At 36.7% G+C, this 21,670-nt stretch overlaps 1 protein-coding gene across 2 annotated transcripts in view; it reads left to right on the forward strand.

Annotated features, from left to right (window-relative positions):
* ADCY8 (adenylate cyclase 8) overlaps positions 1-21,670 on the forward strand; it is a 382,696-nt gene that overhangs the window by 242,301 nt on the left and 118,725 nt on the right. Inside the window, exon 8 of one of the 2 annotated variants that reach the window (XM_007488342.3) lies at positions 15,198-15,395. The exons of the other annotated variant lie outside the window; for it this stretch is intronic. Coding sequence (XP_007488404.1) covers positions 15,198-15,395 — 198 coding nt within the window. The remainder of the gene's footprint in view (positions 1-15,197; positions 15,396-21,670) is intronic. 2 annotated transcript variants of the gene reach the window in all.

Consider the following 21,670-nt stretch of genomic DNA (forward strand, 5'->3'; position numbering starts at 1 on the left):
CACAGATACATCAATGCAAAATCAAGCTACTGTATTGTACTTTGATTTGTCAGTTGCCCAAGGAAAGATCTGTAGTCTAAGTAAAGAAAACCTTCCTAACAAATGGAAATGTCTAAAACTGGAATCGGTGGCTAAAATGACAAGGGCAACTAGAGACCATAATATGCAAGGATTAAATAACCTTAGAAAATAGATAAAAGATGATGGACAGGATAACTAGACAAGAAGAACTGGTAAGACATTGATAACCCAATGAAAATATTTGAAAAGCTGCCGCAGGAAAAATGTTTATGCTTGCTCTGTTTGCCTAAAAAGAGAGAAAAAAAAACAAATAAACAAGAAACAGCTTTAAAAATGTAGAGATAGAGTGATGCTTGATGAAATTTTTTTTCTAATATTTAGAGCTGTCCCAAAATAAAAGAGGCCATGGCATGACTAATGTCATGATTTCCCCAGTTCTCTCAACATTAGGGCAACTCAGTGACATAAACGGATTAATTACTAGACTTGTAGTCAGGAAGATCTGAATTCTCAGATACTTACTAGCTGTATGGCCTTGGACAGTTCATTTAACCTCTGTTTGCCTCAGTTTTCTTAAGTGTCAAAATGAGATAATAATAGTACCTATCCCCCAGGGTTACTGTGAGGGTTGAATGATATAATATTTGCAAAGTTCCTAGCACATAGAAGCACATTAGAAGTACTCACTCCCTTCCCCTTTCCCCCCTTACACTGAGTGACCACTTAGCAGAAAAGTCATAGAAGGGATTTCCACACATTCACAGGTTGATCTAACTGGCTTATCTCTGAATTACTGTGATCATAAAATTAACAAATCAGGTATTATTTTTAACAAATCAAATGTAATTTGAAATGCTATTGAGAAAATTAAACTACCTAATGAATCTTGGACAAAAAACTATTATGAAATCAGAACTTTTTTTCCCTCAGGTAACAGCTTTAGTGGATGAGAGTAACTCACTGGGCAGCTAAATTTAAATAGAAAGGGACCATCACTGGCCACATACTGACTTTAAAAACTGCACATTTACATGATTTATGTTATGGTTTATTTTTATTTGTTTCATTAAATTTTTCTCAATTACATTTTAATCAGATTCTGCTAGGGGAGTTTGACTACAAATTGGACTAGAGTATGTCATGAAATATTTAAAAGCATCTCACCACATCTATTCTAAACTTTCTGAAAATAATAAAAGTTATTCTTCCTTGTGATGAAAAGCTGAAGTCTATAGGATGTCAGTTCTCAAGATGACCTTTTGCTTCCATCATAGAGCTTTGTGTCAGGAGGAAACCAGATGAGCTGGACTTTCTTGCGTACTTTTGGTTTCTATTAATGCTTGGGCCAGCTTGTGATTTGACCGAGATTGTTTCCCTCTCCATCGTGCTCACTGTGTAGACAAGTGCCATGGAGTGTTAAAAAGCCAGCTGTGACTGTATAATAGCCTAAGATTGGAAAAATTTGTTTCACATATATAGGTCTAGAAGTACCTGCTGATGTGGTAAGCACTAAAATAGGGTAGAACGAAAAATGAAGAATATTGAATGGATGGAGAAATTTGTGGAGAGGGGCACGAAGGTTGGAACTTAAAGAAGGGTCCAGTTCTAAAAGGAATTTTTCTCTATTAAAGGGATCAGGTCCTTCTTGTGTTTCTCCAGCAAAGAGTGTATTTAACAACCTGTCTTCCATATTTCCATAAAAAAAAAAAGATCTGATTGTTTCCCTGCCCTATTCCCTATCATTAACATCCAGAGGGTCCCATTTGGTAATTCAATGTTTCCCAAATTGATTTGAACACAGAATGCTGAGGTTGTAAATAATCATTTTGCCAACTTTAAAGCACTATAGAAATATATCCTTTTTATTAATAAAGATAATAGTCTCTAGAATATTAAATATTAAAGAATAATAACATCATAACTTTCCCCAGGGCAAATTATAGCTAAATTCTGTAAAAAAGGATGAAAATCCAATTTTTGAAATATTATTTTAAATTAAGTAATATGAATTGATAATAGTGATGATTGTAATGGCAGTGACCATAAAAGTTCATTTGAAGGATATGAAATATGGAATATTATCAGAATGAAGAATAAGTTGGAAGGGAAATAACCATTTAAACAGCATTCCAAAAGGATATGAAAGTATGGAATATTATGAGAAGGAAGAATAGTTGGGAAAAGAAATAATCACTTATAGGGCATCTGTGCTATACCTACTATAGGACAGGCAGTATGCTATGTTTTCTTTTTTAAGCAAATATCTCATTTTATCCTCACAATAACTGTGAATGATAAATTATTATCTTCATCTTATAATTGATGTAACAGAGGCAGAGATTAATGACTTGTCCACGATCATATAGCTAGCAGGTATATGAAGCATAATTGGAACTCAGATTTTCTGACTCCAGGCCCAGTATTCTATTCACTACCAGCTTCCTCTTTCCCTAGTTGAGGAAATTTTAGATCTAAATGGAGAAAATTAAGTCAGTTTTAATTAACTCTAAATGTCATATATAATAAGCATTTTAATGCATGCTTTATTTTATTTTTAATATTTTGGAGAGGAAAATATAACTAGCATCAAAATTCTCTCCCAGAATCCCTCTTCAGATCATATCACCATATTTCTTAGAGAATTATTTGTGAAATGATGGTATATTCTTTAGAGTTCTGGATTTTGAATTCTTATCATTTGGGTTCAAATCTTGGGGGGGGGCACACTTTTGAGATGCAATGTATTGTAGCAGAAAGCTTTGAGTTGGACATCAGAAGACTTGGGTTCCAATCCAAAGTGTGACACTAACTACTACTGACTTATAGCAAGATACTTGTCCTCTCCGGACTTCAAATTATTTCTCTATTAAAAAAAAAAAGTTGGACTTGAATTCTCTAAGCATACACCTCTTCCTATGATTCCATTTGAATGATAGGGTAAGCCCAAAGGCAGGACACTGTAGTGACCTACAGATACATTAAGCTCCAGTCACATCCTGCCCTCCTGAATGTCACACACCATTTGTAGTTGTTTGCCTTTATCCTTGTTACTACATATGCTACCTACATAATCGTTTTTCCTTAGTGATTTAAAAGATTCAGCATATATCCCCATGTACAGAAGTTACTTTTGGAGAAACATTTTAAGCATCAGGTCAGGACTAAAAGTGTTCATATTTAAAGTCATTTAAGTCTCTGTATCTTTTATCTTAGGCAGAGTAGTATATTAAAAATGAAAGCAAGGGAAAAGACAGGAGAGAGAGAGAGACAGAGAGACAGAAAGAGACAGAGAGAAAGACACAGAGAGAGACAGAGACAGAGACAGAGAGATAGAAATGAGATAGAGACAGCAGACAGAGAGATAGAGATGGAGAGAGACACACACACACAGAGACAGAGAGAGAGACAGACAGAGAAAAAGAAAGTGACAGAGAGAGAGAGAAAGACAGAGACAGAGAAAGAGTAAAGGGGAGGAGAAGAGAGATAAATATAAATACACACACACTCAATTGGGGCCCCCCATCTATGGTGAATACCTTTCAAAACCTACCATGGATAGCTGAAACTGCAGATATAAGTAAACACTCACTGAACCCACATATATGTGTGCTTTCTCCCTGCTTCTGCCCCTTAGCTTGATGGTCCTTAGCCCCTTTATCAGCTTACTCTCACCAAAAAAACAAACTACTAAAAAAAAATGAAAATGGAAGCAGAAGAGATCACTGCCAGAGGACAATTATTCCTCAGTATTGTGGGGTGGACCTCCAGCACTTGAGATTGACAGTGGATAATCAAAATCCAGGGGAAAGTATTTTATGTGCATGCATGTGTGTGTGTACATGTGTGTATGCATGCACACATATTTATTTAGTTAGGTTTTCAAAGATCTCCAAAAATATCCATCTCCAAAAAAATCCAAATCATTGGTTAAGTAGCATCTATTTAGTGCTTTAAGCTTTGCAAAGAACTTCATAAATATTAATTCATTTTATCCTCACAACCAACCTGAGAGATAGATGTTTCTGTTATCCCCATTTTACATATAAGAATACTGAGGTAAACAGAAGTTGAGCCACTTTGCCCAAGATGCCATAGCTAGTTAGTATTTCTATCAAGGCTGGTTTTAAAGTTGGGTCTTTCTAAATCCTATCTAGCCTTCTATCCACTGCACCAATCAGATGCTAAGTGTTCAATCTGCTTAGGTATTAGCCAGGATTTCCAAGTTTCTGTTAAAGAGTAATTGCTAACAAATAGACTTACCCCTCAGAGCTCTGCAGAATATAAATTTTCCTATTTCATTAATACATGGAATAAATAGCATTATGCTTATTTGATGAGGAAATGCTATTTTTCCAGGCAAACTCATCTAACATTTGAATCTCAGTTTATTTTTTTAATGTAGGGAATCAAAGACTTTATTTTTGAAGAGCTATTTCTAAATTTAAAAAAAATCTCCTCTTACTGTAGGAGAGGCCAGAGGCTTGATGTTGATTAGACAGGACACTCGTAGGTTCCTGGTCCGGAACCTAGAATGCTTTGTTCAGAAATTTCCCTGAAGTAAATCTTAAATCTTCCTGTAACATTTCTCCTTCTGACATTGAAAACCCCAGGGCTAATGTTAGTTCTGACTCAAAAGATAACTTACCACTTAACAGATTTCAGCCAGGAAACAGTCATTAAAGGTACTCTACTTTTTGCACTTTCTTCCCAAAGTTAAGTGGGTTTGAAACCTTTCCAGGAGTTTTGAGTGGATTACACCAGATAATTGGATCTGTTAACAGTGAATAATATTCTTTGGTTTCCCCAAGCCTCCAACATAAAGGAAAGAGTGGTGGGGAAAGAGACAAATATATTTTTTGCACATTTTAGGGGCTATAAATATACATCAAAGTCAGACCCAGAGCATCTATCTAGCTGGCAAACAATGCTTATATAATACCCATAGGAGAGTTATTGAAAACTTTTTAAAATCACTGTTAACAAATACAAACAACCTGTTTAAATTCCCCCCACTCCACCCTCTGAAGTTGTTTTGTTGCTCGAGACAGAAGGGAAACTGGAAATGTGTTAATTGGCCAGTTCATATGGCCAAAGATATGAAAATCATTTGTCAGGTGGGGGACGTGATTAAAAGGGAAGGATGGAGAGATGAAGACAAAGAGAAAGACAGAGAATCAGAGACAGAAAGAGGGGAGAGGCAGAGAAAGAGACAGAGAGACAGAGAAATCTAATATTTCTTCCTAAATGCTACTTTCACCCTAAAAGAGGTGGGGGCAGAGCAATAAAACTTTTTAAAAGCATTTATTTTTTACCATTCACTTTGTACTTCCCTAAATAATTTTTAATGAATATTCAATAGGAAATTTATGTTAAACTATTTAGAGTAAGCATTATAAATCTGTTATACTAAGGCCAAGCTGTCCCTCTTCTACCTGTGATCTATATTTAACTTTATGAAGCCCAGGAAGTCATACAACCTTTTAAGGGTCCCCAGGAAATTCTCTAGAAGTTGAAGAGTAGGTACTGAACAGTTCTTGTCCTCAAGAAACTTGCATTCTATATGAAATATAACATATATGTCTTTAGATAGAGAAATAGATTCATACATATGCATACATATTTATCTGTAAATAGAGATGAGTACATGCAAGATACATACAGATCAGGTAACTTTAGAGATCAATGCACTAGCATTTAGGGGGACCAAGAAAGTTCTTCTGAGGGAGGGAGCTCTTAAGCTGTCTTAAAAGAAGCCAGGTGTTCTGAGGGGCACATTTTTTAATAGAAGAGCATTCCAAATGTGAGAGAATCCAGTGAAAAGACATGGAAACAAATTACTGGTAGTGGGCTCAGAAAATAAATGATTAGACTAAATAAATTATTAGACCAATCAGACCAAGGTCTCCCCATCCCAATGGTCATAACTTAGGTGAGGCAGACAGAGAACCCGTCCCTGTCTTCCTCACCCAGGAATTCTCCATATCAATGAAATCACGGGTATCATTCTTGTCCCTTACCTTTCTAAAACTCAATGCTCTCTATATCTAATTGAAATTATGAGTAGCAGGATATTCAGAAGAAATAATAAAACATAGTAACAATATCTATTTTCCTAATATACTAGTGTTTTATTTATCCTCACTTCCACGTCTGCTTAATAGATGGCAAAAACAAAGTTATCAAGTTGGAAATCTTCTCATCACTTTTGGAATCCATGACTCCATCTGTGTGGTCACTCTTCTATATTTTGGGTCCTTGTCTTCTGGAGGTCTTGTCTTCTATTGTGAATAGAAAAGGAAAAAAAAAATATTTGATGGCCAACCTCTTTGAAATGAGATTCTCAAAACTTATCTAGGATGGTCCTCAGGCACAGAATGTAAAGATCTTTGACCAGCCTGCTAGAATTGGATTCTATTGGCATAGTCTTTAAGAATATAATATTGTACTATTCGGGCCCCTGGTGAAAGCATTAATTGGAATATTTACAAGAATCTTAAAATACCAAATGTGTAATCATTGTTTAAATAATCTACTGTGCCAGAAATCATGTTTTTAGAGCAAAGTTATGCTCAATATATAATCTTTTTTTTAATTTACTAAACTATCAGTGACTTTAGATCTGCAAAGGGAGATAATTCAATTTATTTCAGCCTAAGAGAACTATTAAATATCTATTTCCTTCAGTTCTTTAACCAAAAAAAAAAAAAAACCTTACTGGTATTACATTTAAAGTTATTTTTTCCCAAACTGTTCATTTCTTCCTTCTCCCCAAATGATTTTACCTCCAATATTTCAAAATTTCTAGAAATTTTACTTGTAGTATTGTTAAAAAGAACTGAATAATTCAGACCAAAAAGATGTTTCTTAGGGTTGTTCTTGTTTGTATAAGATGTACAGTTTACCAATTTCTAGGTATCAAGTTAAATAGATGATTATCCTGTTTCCAGTTTACACTGTATCTTACAGGAACTGTCAGTGTTCTGGAAAGTAACAATGACTCTCATTTCCCAATGATGATCTTAAATTTGGTGTCATGGATCCCTGGATTACATATCAGATTTGTTTCTGAAGAGCTTAGTAAAATCAAGCAGAGTCATGGCAGGGAGCACAAGGTAAACTGAAAGGAAAACTTGTCTGCCAGGCCAAGGCAAAGATAGGACCACTTAGTCTCTAAAAGTCTTTTGGTGAGCCAGCTAGGTAGCACAGTGAATATAGCACTAGGGCTGTAATGGGAAGGACCTGCCTCAGACACTTCTTACCTGTGTGACTCTGGGCAAGGCACTTAATCCCAATTCCCTTGAGTATCAATTTTAATACAGAAGATAAAGTTTTAAAACAAATAAATAAAAGTTTCAAGCAGGTTATTTGAAATCAGTGATTTTTTTTTAAAAGGACAACTGTTTGTGTTTTTAGAAAATTGAATTAATACAGGACAGACAGCTTGTGGTCTTGGCCATTAATATCCCTATCCAGAGATTAGTGGCATTCACCAGGACATGGAGGCAGGCCATGCAGGCAGTCTTTTAAGAGGCAAAGGTGGCTAGATAGTAGACCCAGAGTTAGGAATACCTGAGTTGAAATAGATTTCAGGCACACAGAAATACCTTGGTTAGGTTCTAACTCTGGAAAAGTCTTTTAAGCTCTGTTTGTCTCAGTTCGTAAAAATAGGGATGATGATACCATCTACCTCTCAGGATTGATTGGTGGGAAGATAAAATGAGACCATATTTGTAAAAGTGCTTTATAAACTTAAAAGTGCTATATTAGTGCTAGCTATTTTAATGTTGCCTCTTGTCCAAATAACAAAGCAAGAAAACTAACATGGACTGTGGGTGGGAAGTATAATGTCAAAAAAAATTCTTGTTGTGAGATTAAAGCACTCTCCTATATTCTGGGATGTGAGCTCAGCTATCAATGAGAAATGTGGGGTAATCCTACCTACAGATTGTCTTTGATTGTCAGAGAGAAAGTTTGGGGTTCAAACAGCCACTATCTCTTTTTACATGATGTCTACTTGAACACTCAAATGTATCTGTGATCTCATCAGTTTAAATTCCCTCCAACAATGCATTTACAACCCATCCATATCTGTTCATCCTGTATAACTATTGTCTGTGTCCTTCTATATGCTCACCCCAAGAAGTCCGTGCAAAGTGCTTGAGTTGGTTTTCAATTTCTCCTGACATTGTGAGGATACCAGTTAAGTAAAACATTCAGGTTGGCTACCTGTCATCTCTTACCATTGCCTATAGCTAACCCATCTTCTCTTCCTAACCTACATTTCTCTGTTCGTGTTTTCTACTCCTTTTTTTATCTTTGAAGCTACTCATTGGTTATATGAACCTCTTTAATACCCCCTGGGTATCTAATCTAGTTCAAGTCAACAAATATTGTTAATAATCATCTAAGATCCTTATGAAAGGCAATTTGAGGATATAAAAGATTTAGATAAAACAAAATCTATCTTCAGAGATGTCTAGTTGGAGTAGTTACTAATAGTTACTATGAGAGTATAATATATAAACATAACTGCATTAAATAAATATACACATGAAATGTGTTTTTAAAATTAATAAAAATGGCCACCATGTGAGATCAATGACCAATAGGGGGAACCAAGAATTCCTTCATGAATGAGTTAGCTTTCGATTTGTACTTTAAATCATACATAGCAATTCAATAAGTTTAAGGTCCAAGGAAGCAATAGAGGAATCAGGGAAGACTTCAAGGTGGTTGCATCATTTGGGTAAGAATTCATCAAGTAAAGAGAGGGAAGGAAGACATCTTTGGATAAGGAATAATGCAAGCAAATGCACAGAGGCATGAGAACTTAATTCATGACTGGGTGGGGAGTGGGAGAGGGAAGAAGAATAGAAAATATCCTGACTGAAGCATAAAGGAAGATAAACTTAGATTAAGTAGGTTGTTGATATGTTGTGGAAGGTTTTCAGTTTAACATGTAGTCGATGTCTTTGGTGCAAGGCCTTGTCAAAACTGTGTGAAATCTTATTTTTTGCCAAGTTTGTACAAAAACATGAACGTCTTCCCTAATTCAGCAAAAATTTTCTTTGAAAGAATGTGTACCAAAATCATCTTTTTTCCAAGTCAGAACAGAATATAACAATAAGCATTTTCTGAGTTTTTGGACCTAGAAAAGCTTCATGTTGGAAATAGAGTTAAGGAAAGGTCAGTAACTTGGCACAAAGAATGGTAGCCCTTGAATGAGATGGGATGGTGAGCAAATTGGTTGATGAAAAGATTCAGCCTGCATGTATACTTATGGATAATTAATTCATCAGGGACAGAGGACTGAGATGAAATATATTCTCATGGAAATGGGAGTAGTAAATCTCAGAAGAGAAACAGTCTAGTCAGCCTGCACTGGTAGACTTCTTGAGTTTAACATTTCTCAACACTGAAGGCAGCATGACTCTGGATTCAGAGTAAAGACTCTGGAAACTAATGATATTGCCCTCAGAATCAGAGGACATGATTTTGATTCCTAGCTCTAGTTCTTTTTAGTTATCTTGCTTTAGATGGCAGTTAAATAATATAGCAGATAGAGCCCAGGTGTGGAGACAGGAAGACCTGAGTTCAAATAGCATGTCAAATACTTATTAGCTGCTTGTCCCTGGGAAAGTCCTTAACTCCTATTTTATTTGTCTCAGTTTCCTCATCTGTAAAATGGGAATAATAATAGCACCTACTTTCCAGGATTGTTGTGGAGATCAAATGAGATAATCATAAAGCTTGTAGCCTAGTGTCTGGCACATAATAGGTGCTACATAAATGTTAAATATTATTGTTACTTAGTTGGGATGTAGTAAAACCCAGATGTGATTTGACTGTCATTTACATTTTATCCAGTTGTAGATATATGTATAACAGAGAGAAACCAAAAAGATTTCCCCTTGAAACACTGTCATATTAAGAATTGCTGAAGGAACTAAAAAGAATTATCTTGGAAGAGGGAAGACTAAGATTCGTATTTCTATAATGTTATACTTGTCTTCAAATATTTTAAGGGTTTCCATTTTGTAAAAGGAATAGTTATTCTGTCTAGTCTCTGAGATTAGCATGAGGACCACTGAGTAGTTATTTGCTTCCATAAGGATGACCTACCCAATAATTAGTGTTATGCATTATTGGGATAAACTACTTCAGAAAAGTAGTGAATGTCCAATCTAATTGAAGTATTCAAGGAGAGTCCAAATAAACACCTAATGTAGCTATTGTAAAAAAGGTTCCCATGTTGATGATCGTATTAGACTAGATGACTGTTGATGTAATTTCAAGTTCTCAAATTCACTGGTTCTATAATTTATTGTAATGAGACAATAATTTGCTCAGTGATTCCTTGAAACTCAATGGCAGAAATACATACAGCTAACATTTCTAAAGACTCCCTCACTAGTTGGATCTGGTTTGATCAATGTCAAAGTCTGTGATGAAGATGTGTACAGAAGGTGAGTTTTCCATAGATAAGACAGGAAGAAAAAAAGTTACAATTGGCCCCTTCAACTACATAAATTTTATGTCCTAAATATGAAATTGATGGTGTCACAAATGTCAAATTGCCATAAATCTGACACAAATTCTTTCAAGCTCTACAAATCTGGAAAGACTTTGAGTCCTGAGCACAGTTATAAGATAGACTCGAACAGCCCATTGGAGGGCAGAGATGCTCATCTTCAAGGGAATCTTTACCAGGGAATGATTATTGGACAGGGTAAAGGGTTCAGGATCAGAACACTTCATGAAGTCCAGAGACAAAGGCATGGAACAGTTTCAAGTTGCATTTATGTCCACAGCCTCTTTTTTTTTTTGAAGTTCTGAAAGACACATGTGAAATATAAGTATCTTTACTAATAATCTTAGTTTCTGATGGTTGTCTTAAAGCCTTCAAGCATTGGAAGAAATTTTTGTACTCAGAAAGTAAGATTCAAGAAGGGCTATTTTGTTTTCCTTTTAAGTTGTGCCAAGGGCAGGTCTGCATTAGGAGACAATTACAAATTTCCTGATTGGCAAAAATGCTATTCTCTGTCACCAGAAGCCAGGGTTAAGCCAGAGTACTGGTTTTGGCATCTGAAAATGTGGGTGAGAATCTCAGTTCTGCATCTCATCATTTGACCTTAAGAAAGCCCTTTACCTCAATGGTCCTAAGTGTCTCCATTTGATAAATCAAGGGGTTGGGCTAAGTAAACTCTGAGGTTCCTACTAGCTCTAAATTTTAAATGTTAAATGTAATTTTTTTTTTTGCTGTGTGCCTCAAATGTAAGAGGCCAGCTCAGTCCCAAACTCTGACAAACTCCATCTATCATAACCAGTATTTCTCCATGTATAGGTGCAAATTTATCTAGAAAAATATTTATATATACTTCATGACATTTCCTTCCATCTTCATCTTTCCATTTCTTTTATTTTCCCATTCCTGAGCCAATTACGTAAATTGGTCATGGAAGGGATGTTCACAGTTCACAGGTCAGTTTCAGTGGGAAATAGTATCGGAAAACTGGTGCTATTATCTAGCATGTTTCTGAACTAACTCAATATTTTATTTCTGTGAACTGTTGAAGATAAAGCCAAATGCTGCTGCTAGAAATTTTATTCCAGGATGAGAAGAGCAGAATAAATAAGGAAAAATACAAATTATCCCAAATACTATTTGAAAATCTTCCCCAGTGAAGTTAACAGACAGGAGTTAATTCTTTTTCCTTCAGTTATCCTTGCTAAAACTGAATGTGTTGGACAGGTATGTAGCTTAGTGGATAGAGAGCCAGACCTGGAGACAGGAGGTTCTGGGTTCAAATCTGACCTCAGATAACTACTTGTGTGACCCTGGGTAAATCACTTAACTGTGGTTGCCTAACCCATATCACTCTTCTGCCTTGAAACCAATACTTAGTAGCAATCTAAGAAAGAAGACAAGGATTTTTTAAAAAAGCAAATGTATAGTCAACTCACAATTACCTCTAGAAAATAAGGGCATCATTGACACTGGATAATTCCAAGCCACAAATGGTACATAAATTACTGATTTATTTGAAAATATTATGGGATTACTTTGACAGTATACCATCCTGCCCATCTTACTTCTCTGTGTCACTTAAACTAAAGTTAATATGATTTTACTTTCCTTTGGCATAAATCCACTATGCAAGTTGGATTAGAAAACTAAATAGCCAATGGTGGGCAGTACTTTTGAACCAATGTGTGTCTCTGATGATCCACAGTATGTAGTTTTCACATAAATAATTGAGAGCTGACCTCTTGTTCAAAATATCTGGCCCTAATCTCAAAAGAGTAGGTATGATTTGATCAAGAAAGGCATTCTGATTTGTCTTAGTAGTTTTGACAACATGGGTTTTTCATAGCCCTCTGCAAAGAACCTTTTAACAACTTTAACCAAAAGTCCCATTATTTGTCCTGAAATGAGCAGTTGCATTTGGTGGATCTCTTCAAAAAGGGGATTTCCATTGGCCCATTGCCAGAAGCAATAACAACCAATGGGAACAAAGCCCTTGGCCACAGAGCACTTGTCCTTACTCTGGATTTCATGCTAGACTCTCAAGGTCCCAGAGGCATGTCATCCTTTCCATCATATGCCTCAGAATGAGTCTGTGAGAACATGTAATTGAAAAGCTAAAGCAATATATTTCTGTTTTTCAGAAGGAAAACTTGAAAGGGGAAACATCTATGTTTTGAATATATATGGTGTATATATTCCATTCCATGCCCTACTGCTAGCCACCAAAGCTACAAGTGATAGTCTATGTCAGCAGAATCTTCATAGCTGTAAGCCTCTTAATTAAAAGCCCAATCAGAGTTGAGTGCTCCTTCTTCATACTTCCTACAAAGGGAGCAGAATAGCTTCAGTCACCTGCCTGGCGTTCCAGAAAAACTTTTCCCCAAGTAATCAACAGCAAACCTATGGGACAAGAACAGAAGTTGCTGATCCCTTGCTTCTAGTGAGGTTTTTCTAATAGTATTGAATTCAGTAGAGGCACACTCTGCTCTCTGTAGCACCCATCTTTTCAGTTTACCAAGACTTGCCTCTGTGTCTGAGCCCTCCTTTCCCTCTCAGAGTGCCTCTATGCCCCTCTTGTCCACCGCCCTGAAACATAGCTTTTTTCCTTTTGTTCGGAAGGTAAATGTCACTAGTTCAATGGCCAAGAACAGCCTTTGCCTAAATATGATCACAACTTCAGTAAGTTTTAGACCAAGGATAGGAAGGTTTCTTCAAATTGTCCTGGAATTCTGATGCATATTACTTAAAGGACCTGGCGCAAGTCATTTATAATCTCCCTTTGCCTCTATAAAATGAGAAGAGTATCCTATATCGCCTCTGTGATCCCTTCTCTGGGATCTATAACCCCATAATACTATAACAATAGCCCTACTGGAGCTCCTAAATTACAGTATAACTGAATATATTTCCATGAAAAAAGACAGGAGCCTAAAGCCAAGTGAAATTCTCTCATTTGTTCAGTGTGAACTTTGGCTTAAAAATGATGAAAGAATATGGGACTGGGAAGTGCAAAACCTGCATTCTACTCCTAATTCTGTCGCTCCCTGGCTGGGTGACCTTGCATGTGACCACCTCTCGATCTCAATTTTCTCATTTTCAAATGTGAATGTGGTGGCTCTGGTCACTAAGATCCCTTCCAACTGTGATTTTGATGATTATCTGAGAGTCTTCTCACTAAAGCTGAGGACTGACTGGGGTACCAACTCTGACTCTTAACAGAATGACCTTGGGCGGGTCACTCAATTATCAGGTCCTTCATCTGTTAGATGAAGACTTTGACTCAACTGATACATTGTAGTTTGGAAATTCTCTCACTCTTGACACTTTGTCCAATATCATTTGTACCCTTGAACAGAGTGCCAAATGAGAAAGGAGTAGGTGAGTCATGCAGTGATCCAGCTTTAGTCTCTTTCTCCTCCCTTCTCATCCTGGGTACTTGAAGTACAAAATGCCCATCCCCTAGGGAAAGCTCCTCAGGGATGAAGAAGCTCCCTTATCTCTGGATCACTCTAGTCCATTTTGGCCTTTTTGTCTCTTGTTTTGAGATGGGCTGGAAGCCATGGTTGTCCATTCATTCAGCTTGGATAGAAGGTGCCCCCTCATCTTTGATTGTCAGTTTTTGTACCCATTAGCAACCATAGCAATCATACCATCTCACCTACAAATGCCAAAATGGCAGCAAAGTGGCTCTTTATATTTCTTCCCTCAAAGGATATGCTCTAGATTTTTATGGGCATATAAATGTATAGTGACTTTTATGCAAAACTCCATGCTCGAACACATTTTATATTAGATGTTAATTATCCTGGTGCCATGGAAGGGGTTTAGATTCAGAAGACTTGGGTTCAAGTCCCAACTCTACCACTTACTAATCAGGTGCCTCTGGGCCTCAGTTTTTAAGGTTAGAAATGTATGCACTACCTACCTCACAGGTTTGTTGTAAACTGTGAAATGTTGCAGAAATATCAACTGTGTACATGAACATTTTTGTGGCCATCTATCCCTAAAGGGTGCCTAAAAATGAGAGCCAGTTCCAGGTAGAAAAAATGCAACATGGTGCTCTGTAAAATTATCTCCCCCACAGCCAAATGAAAGACCACAGGAAGCTGCAGAATCCAACTCTGATTTCATGTTGGAACAGATCGCATCTGTGGACTTCTTGGAATTTGCCTTTATTTGGTTCTTTGCTTTATTTTTCCTCTTTCTCTCATACCAGTGAAGGGACTTCTTAGAGACCAGGCCCAGATATGGGCTTGGGCAAGCCCCTTCCCTGTCTGGGCCTCAGATTCCTCTTGGCCTACATGATCTCTAAGGTCCTTTCCAGCTCTAACATGGTGTGTGTGATGCTATGATTCTATTTTCAAGCATACCAACCTTTAACCAAAGGAATTCAGTGCACCTACACAGAGGGAGAAGTGCCCTCTCTCAAATGTGACATAAAAACAACAAATCGTGCATGTAATGTTTCTCTGAAAAGATTTCTGACTTTCCACTTCCCGTAGGTTTCACTGAATAAAACTGCATGGAATGCTATTACAGTTTGCAATGCGACATGATCTAAAAACATTGCATTTTTAAATTTTTATTTTATTTTTTTAACCCAAAGGGGACTAGCAGGTTTATTCTTTGTGCATGTGCTTTCCCCTAGACTCTGGCTGCCCTAACAAGAAATTCAATAAATCTGCTTCCAAACCATCTTGCACAAGCTTTGCATGTCCAGTCTGGGCCTGAGGAAATTAACAAGCGAATAGAGCACACCATCGACTTACGGAGTGGCGATAAATTGAGAAGAGAGCATATCAAGCCTTTCTCACTGATGTTTAAAGACTCCAGCCTGGAGCATAAGGTAGTGGGGTCATGGTAGCCGCTTCTGTTTTACCAACGTAAATTGTTGTAAATGTCCATGGGAATAAAGACAGTGCTAGGGCCTAGTCTTGCTTTTGTTCTGGCTTTTCTTTTACTTTTTTTCTGTTTTGAAATCATGAGTGGACTAAAGGCCATGGAAGGAAATGATGGTTCTTATCATAGCACCTATAGTAATTGAAGCATCAATGCCCCCCCCACCCCCAGCCCAGAGTAGTCATTCCCTATAACAAGAAAAGAAGGAATGTTTCTTGGGATCTGCATCATTTCTCATTTAATCAATCAATAAATCAATCAATTAATCAAGTTAATTAATGGATGGGTAGCATGTATGTTGGAATAAAATGGGACTAATTTTAACTCTCCCTATTCCACCATCCCACCAGGTCCCTCTTCCACAGGGGTCAAGTCCAGTGTATTCACTCCCTCCCCCAATTTTTATTTAAGTAAAATGTTTGAGGCCTAGATGTGGAAAGAAGCCAAGCCTGGAAGTCAAAAGGACCTGGTTTCAAATTCTGTCTCTGACCTATACTGACTGTGACCCTCAGCAAGTCATTTTTTCCCTCAATGCCCCAGGCAATTAGCTAAGATTATATGAGACAAAGCAAGTCCCTGCTACAGAAATGGAAGGATTGTCAACACAGATTTTCTGACTCCCATGACGTCTTAAGTCTAATACTCCTCACCAAAAAGAACCCTCTGTCATTTAGGATATACATATATATCCTAATATAATAATAATATCCTAATATAATAATAAAAAAATAAAAGAAAAAATATATATTGATATATACATATATATAGATATATATTTTTTTCTTTTATTTTCTTGGTTTTTACTCAGTCTCAAAATATCTTCCAGTCCTTAATCAGGGCAGTGACTGACTGATGACCTTCTGTGGGAAAGGGAAATAGGGAAGGTAAGCTCTCCCAATCTAAGGGAATAGGATTCCTCCTTGGCACTGATTATTACTGATAAGCTTAGCTCTGAGAGGCCAAGGGAGCCCATTATCTGCCAGACTCCCCCCTTGTGAGGGAGCAGAGGCCTCAGGGAAGAACAGCAGGGTACTTTCCAGCTCAAGGAATTTAGTTTTAAGCTCTGCTGAGCAATTCTGTACATCTTACTCAGCTGCCACAGTAACCATCCATCACTCAGTTTAAGGACCATCACACCAAGTTGCATATGCACAGACAAGTTCATGGTAGACCCAGAGTTTCCCCTTAAAGCCATCTCAAACATGAAGACTTGGAGGAATCTTCACTCATGTTTAGTTCCCAACTTGAAATGCCTGAGCAGTAGTAAGGCAGAGAAAAGGCAAGACAGATTACCAAAAATCCATATCCAAGTCAGCTAAAAATATTAAGAATCGTTTGTCCCCTGAGTATTAAAATTTTTGTTTTCACTTGGGGGGGGGTGTCTAAAGAACTGTGAAAAAAGTGATAGTTTGTTTTGCTTTTTAACAAGGAATATTTTAGATTAGTCCTTCTAAGACTCAAAAAGAAGGAATGTATCTTGAGATAATCCAATTTCTATATCCTGTTTGTTATGTGGATTCAGGGTAGGAATAAGCATTTATTATAAACACTGAGAGTTTATCAAGAAGTTTATTTCATCACTTATAACTTCACCAAAGTCCCTGTGAAGTAGGGGCTATTGTGATCCCCATTTCACAGTTAAAGAAACTGAGTCAAGCAGAGATTAAGTAATTTGTCCAGGGTTACACAACTAGATAAATGTCTAAAGCCAGATTTGAACTCAAACTTAACCTTTTCTTTTTTTTTCTGCCTTAATAACTACTCAAAGAAAGAAGGGTAAGGGCTAAGCAAATGGAGTTAAATGACTTGCCCAGGGTCACATAGTTAGGAAATATCTGAAGCCTGATTTGAACTCAGGTCCTTCCTCTATTCATTGTGCTACCTGGCTGCTCCAACAGAGCTAGTCTGAATCCAGGCCCAGATGTCTATTCTTTGTGCAACTTAATAGCCCTATTTCTATAAAAGCGGTGTTAAGAATTACTTGGGTTTGGAAGACTTGAGTTCAAATACTACTTTTGAAATTTAATAATTGTTTGATCCTGAGCAAGGAATTTCTTCTGTGTGAACATTAGATGAAGTTCTTTCCAATGCTCCATGTATAATCCTTATAAAAAACTACATATTCAAGGCAAACAAAATATTGAAAAATATATATTATCAAAGTAATTTTTGGATTTAATTACATTTAGTTGGTGGCTCAATGGATTGAGCACTCAGCCTGGAGTTAGGAAAGTCTGAATTTAATTACAGCCTCAGACTTCCTTGGGCAAATCATTTAACCTCCACCTCCCTCAACTTCCCCTACTATAAAATGGGGATAATAATAGAACTTACATGCTAAGGTTGTTGTGAAGATCAAATGAGATATTTGTAAAGTGCTTCCTCCCCAGAGTCTGGCACATGGTAGTTGCTTAATAAATGCTTCGAGTTTGTTAGTTTGTTTTGTTTTTTTAATGGTGTCAAGTGTGCTATGAAAGAGGCTTGTGATTTCCTCAGGGAAGTATAAATGTGCAGGATTGGAAACTCCCAAGTTTCCCTGTAATTATCCATGGGTTAATTGATTTTCATATACTCTGGATGAGGAAATTCTGGGTTGCAACTCTACAATCCATTGGTTCATCAATAAACATTTATTTCGTGGGTTATGCTATGCTCATGGGATACAAAAAAGAGGCACAAGATAGTCCCTGCCCTCAAGGATCTTACTGTCTAATGGGGAAGATAATATGCAAACATAGACAAAGAAATCAAAGGGAAATAAATGGAAGGGTGTAACTTTTTATACACATAGCCAATTCAGATAATTTTGGGTAAAGTACAATCCCACCCCATTCCCTTCAGAAATCTCTTCGTTAACTGTGTAAATGGACCTTCCTGCTGCTGATGCTATATGACCAGCTCTAAAGATATGATTCTCTGCAGCAGTGTGCTGCTAAATGTCTAGCGATGGCCTCTCAGAGAGTTATATCTAACATATTTTAAATTTTAATGTTATTAACATTTTCTCCATCACTTTCTTGACTATAGACAACCATCAAAACAAAAAAGGCAAGCCCTGATACACAGCGTGTGTATTTCTTAGGCGTAAATGCTTATAAGAAGATATAAGTACCAGCAGCCCCTTCCAGCTGTCTCCAGCACACTGCTGTCCCCTAACTCTAGGAATGTCTAGGTTCTCATATGCCTGGAAGATTACAAGACCTTAGCTGAATTGGTTTCATCACATTGCAGGTGTACTTCTTTGCTTTGAATATATTCTCTTCTTCTCCAACCCGTTCCTCCCACATCTGACAATTTCCAAAGCAAATTAAAAAGCAATTTTTTCCATTCCAGAAAAATGTCATTTTTATGTGATGAGTTTAGAGCAGCAGGTCATTATGTAAAAGTGTATTTCCTAGTAGGGAAAAGTGAGAATGGAAATAATTTACCTTAGTAATTTTCATGGGGAAAAAGAATATATTGTATTTGAACAATGGCATGAGGTAATTTAATGTGACATACTATGCCTCCTTTTCTTCTTTATTAATGAATCAAGGTCCAAAAACCACCATCACAACACACACAAAAGATTTATAAGCCTTATTCACATCATCCTCATAATTAGACACTTCTATTTCATAAAACTGGAATTTCCACTAAAAATATTGTGTAAAAATAGGACTTTTATTCACAGAAATGGAATTAAGAAACTTAAATGAATGCCTATTTTCATTATTTTATTTCTATAGGTATTATATTTTTAAGGGAAAGCCCTATAAGGCCAACATATACTAACTGCCGGCTCCTCCTCTTCTGGGCCCATACTGATATTTAGTGATGTAATTTTAGGTGGGTGAAAGCAAAGTGATTTGTTCAATACCCATTTGTTCCTATTTAGTTGAAACTGTTGGTGGGGTGAAGATAAAGAAATTAGTATTTCTGAAGATTTCACTTAATAGTTTAGATGCCCACACTTTGTAAACTTTTATACCAGATAATTCAATTTAGCAAATATTTTTTAAGAACCTACTATTTACAAGACACTTACTAAGTAGCCATAACAAAGGGCTCACCAGCATTTAACAACTCTATCATTAAATGATTTGATTTTACTATCAAATTCTTATGATGTTAGGATGAGAGGGAATTGAGACTACTTTGTATCACTATACAACCAAGTATATCAAGGGAATCCTACTGATCTTGGTGAAGATCCACTTGGAAATAATATGGATACAAAGTGGAAACAATACAATTTCAGAAGGAGCACAAGCAATATATCTGACAAATATTCATCTATTCCTCTAGTTAATTCCAAGTGTTAAAAAGGTTTGTTTAATATATATATATATATTTTTTTTTTGGTTGTTGCTGTCATTGTTTGTTATGAAACTTCATTTTTCCTCCACAGCTTTCACCTGTTGTTTTTGATTCTTCCCTCTGGAGCAAAAGAGAACCAATTAAATCCCTTGCTCTCTCCACAGACCTTTCATTTATTTCAAGTCACATTTATTATTTTCTCCTATCTCCTTTAACTCTTCTGATCTGCGGTCTAAACATGTCCAGTTCCTTCAGTTAGATCTTTCACCTCAAAGTCTTAAGAAGGTCTCTGATAGTTATAGAAAAAAGAAAACTATGAATCCCAAGTCTGCTGAGTTCTTCTCTATGCCTCATACCCCCCAGCCAGGCTATCTCCATTTCCCGTGAAAGGAAATGTAAACTCCCTGCTTACCTTGAGACCAGAAGGATTTCCTGCTAAATCTCAGGGTTTAGAAGTTAGTCTGGTGGGATTCCTAGTTTCTCACCACTCCTGGCCCTGATTCAGAGGAAGACTAAACAGAAGGACTATCAGTGAGATTTTCAGCTGAAACTGTACCAGATATCCTATAAGATCCTATTCGTTCAGAGGACTTCCTCAAAATAGATGGCCACATTCCATGTCTACAAGTCCCTCCCTGTGGAATTTTTCCCTACCAAGCCAGTTGTAGTCATTTCCTTCCCAGAAGATGCAAAGATTTGCACTTGGTATCCAAAGGTAAACCACTTGGTCTCTCCAGCCCCTCAAACTACTTGTTTAATAGTTTCATTCATGTTTGATTCTTCATGACCCAACTTGGAATTTTCTTGAAAGAGATATCAGAGTAAATTTTCATTTCTTTCTCATTTGACAGATAAAGGAACTAAGGAGGGGAGGGGGGGGGAAGAAAGGGTTAAATAACTTGCCCAGGGTCACACATCTAGGAAGTATTTGAAGGTAGATTTCAAATTCAGGTCTTTCTGACTGTAGGTCCAGGGTTCTATCTACTTCAATGCCTCGCTTATCCATCTAACTGTGAATTGCACTAAACAAGTGATTTAAAGTAGCTTAGTCCTTAATATTACTACATTTGTGTTAGCCCTGTATTCCCTACCCAAAGTGGAGACTTTATAGTTTAAGTTCTGGACTTGACAGACTCTACACCAACACTGGCTACATGTAATTCTCTTTCAATTTCTCTGTTAGCCTATTCAATGAACACACTCTTTGAGTAACTACAAACAAATAATGCACCTGTAAAATGCTTGTACCATTAGGTGATTTCCCTAAGACTTATCATCCTCATGATTTCCCATAGGATGGGAATTAGACCTGTCATTTCATTTGTAAAGTAAACAATCAAATGAAGAATTTATCTCTCTCAATGTAAGGTAGTAACTTCTCTGAGACTTAAATACTTTATGTTCTGCCTAGGTAACAGGAAGATTGAATGACTTGTCCAGGGTCATGCAATCAGCATGTGTCTGAGATAGAATCCAATTACCTTTCCCTGCTTTCATAACCAGCTCTTTGTTCACTATTCTGTGTCATTGGAATATACATTACTAGCTAAGTCATTTTCCCTCCAAGAAGTCCCTTCAAAATGCTATTCATTTTCTAAATGACTGTTTTGAAAGGGGCTAAAAAGATTCATCCAAGATAAGAGCTGGAAAAATTCATTTTAGGAGGATTAAGTGTCATGAGTTAGAAGAGAGGATTATTTAAGTTGTTTTTTTGGGGGGGTTTTGTTTTTTAATTTGTTTTCTTGGGGTTTTGCTGTGGTTGTTAAAGTAAGGACTCTACACTATCCTCAGTTCCTTTTGTTGCCTTTACAGGTATGATTTTTCTTATAAACTGAAGATAAAATCATTAGTCCCCTGATGTCCAACTGACATTTCAATGTTTACAAAAGATTATACTTTTACATTTCTGTCACAACTCCATGA

Source organism: Monodelphis domestica, chromosome 3 (assembly GCF_027887165.1).
Source record: "Monodelphis domestica isolate mMonDom1 chromosome 3, mMonDom1.pri, whole genome shotgun sequence".
Lineage (NCBI taxonomy): Eukaryota > Metazoa > Chordata > Mammalia > Didelphimorphia > Didelphidae > Monodelphis > Monodelphis domestica.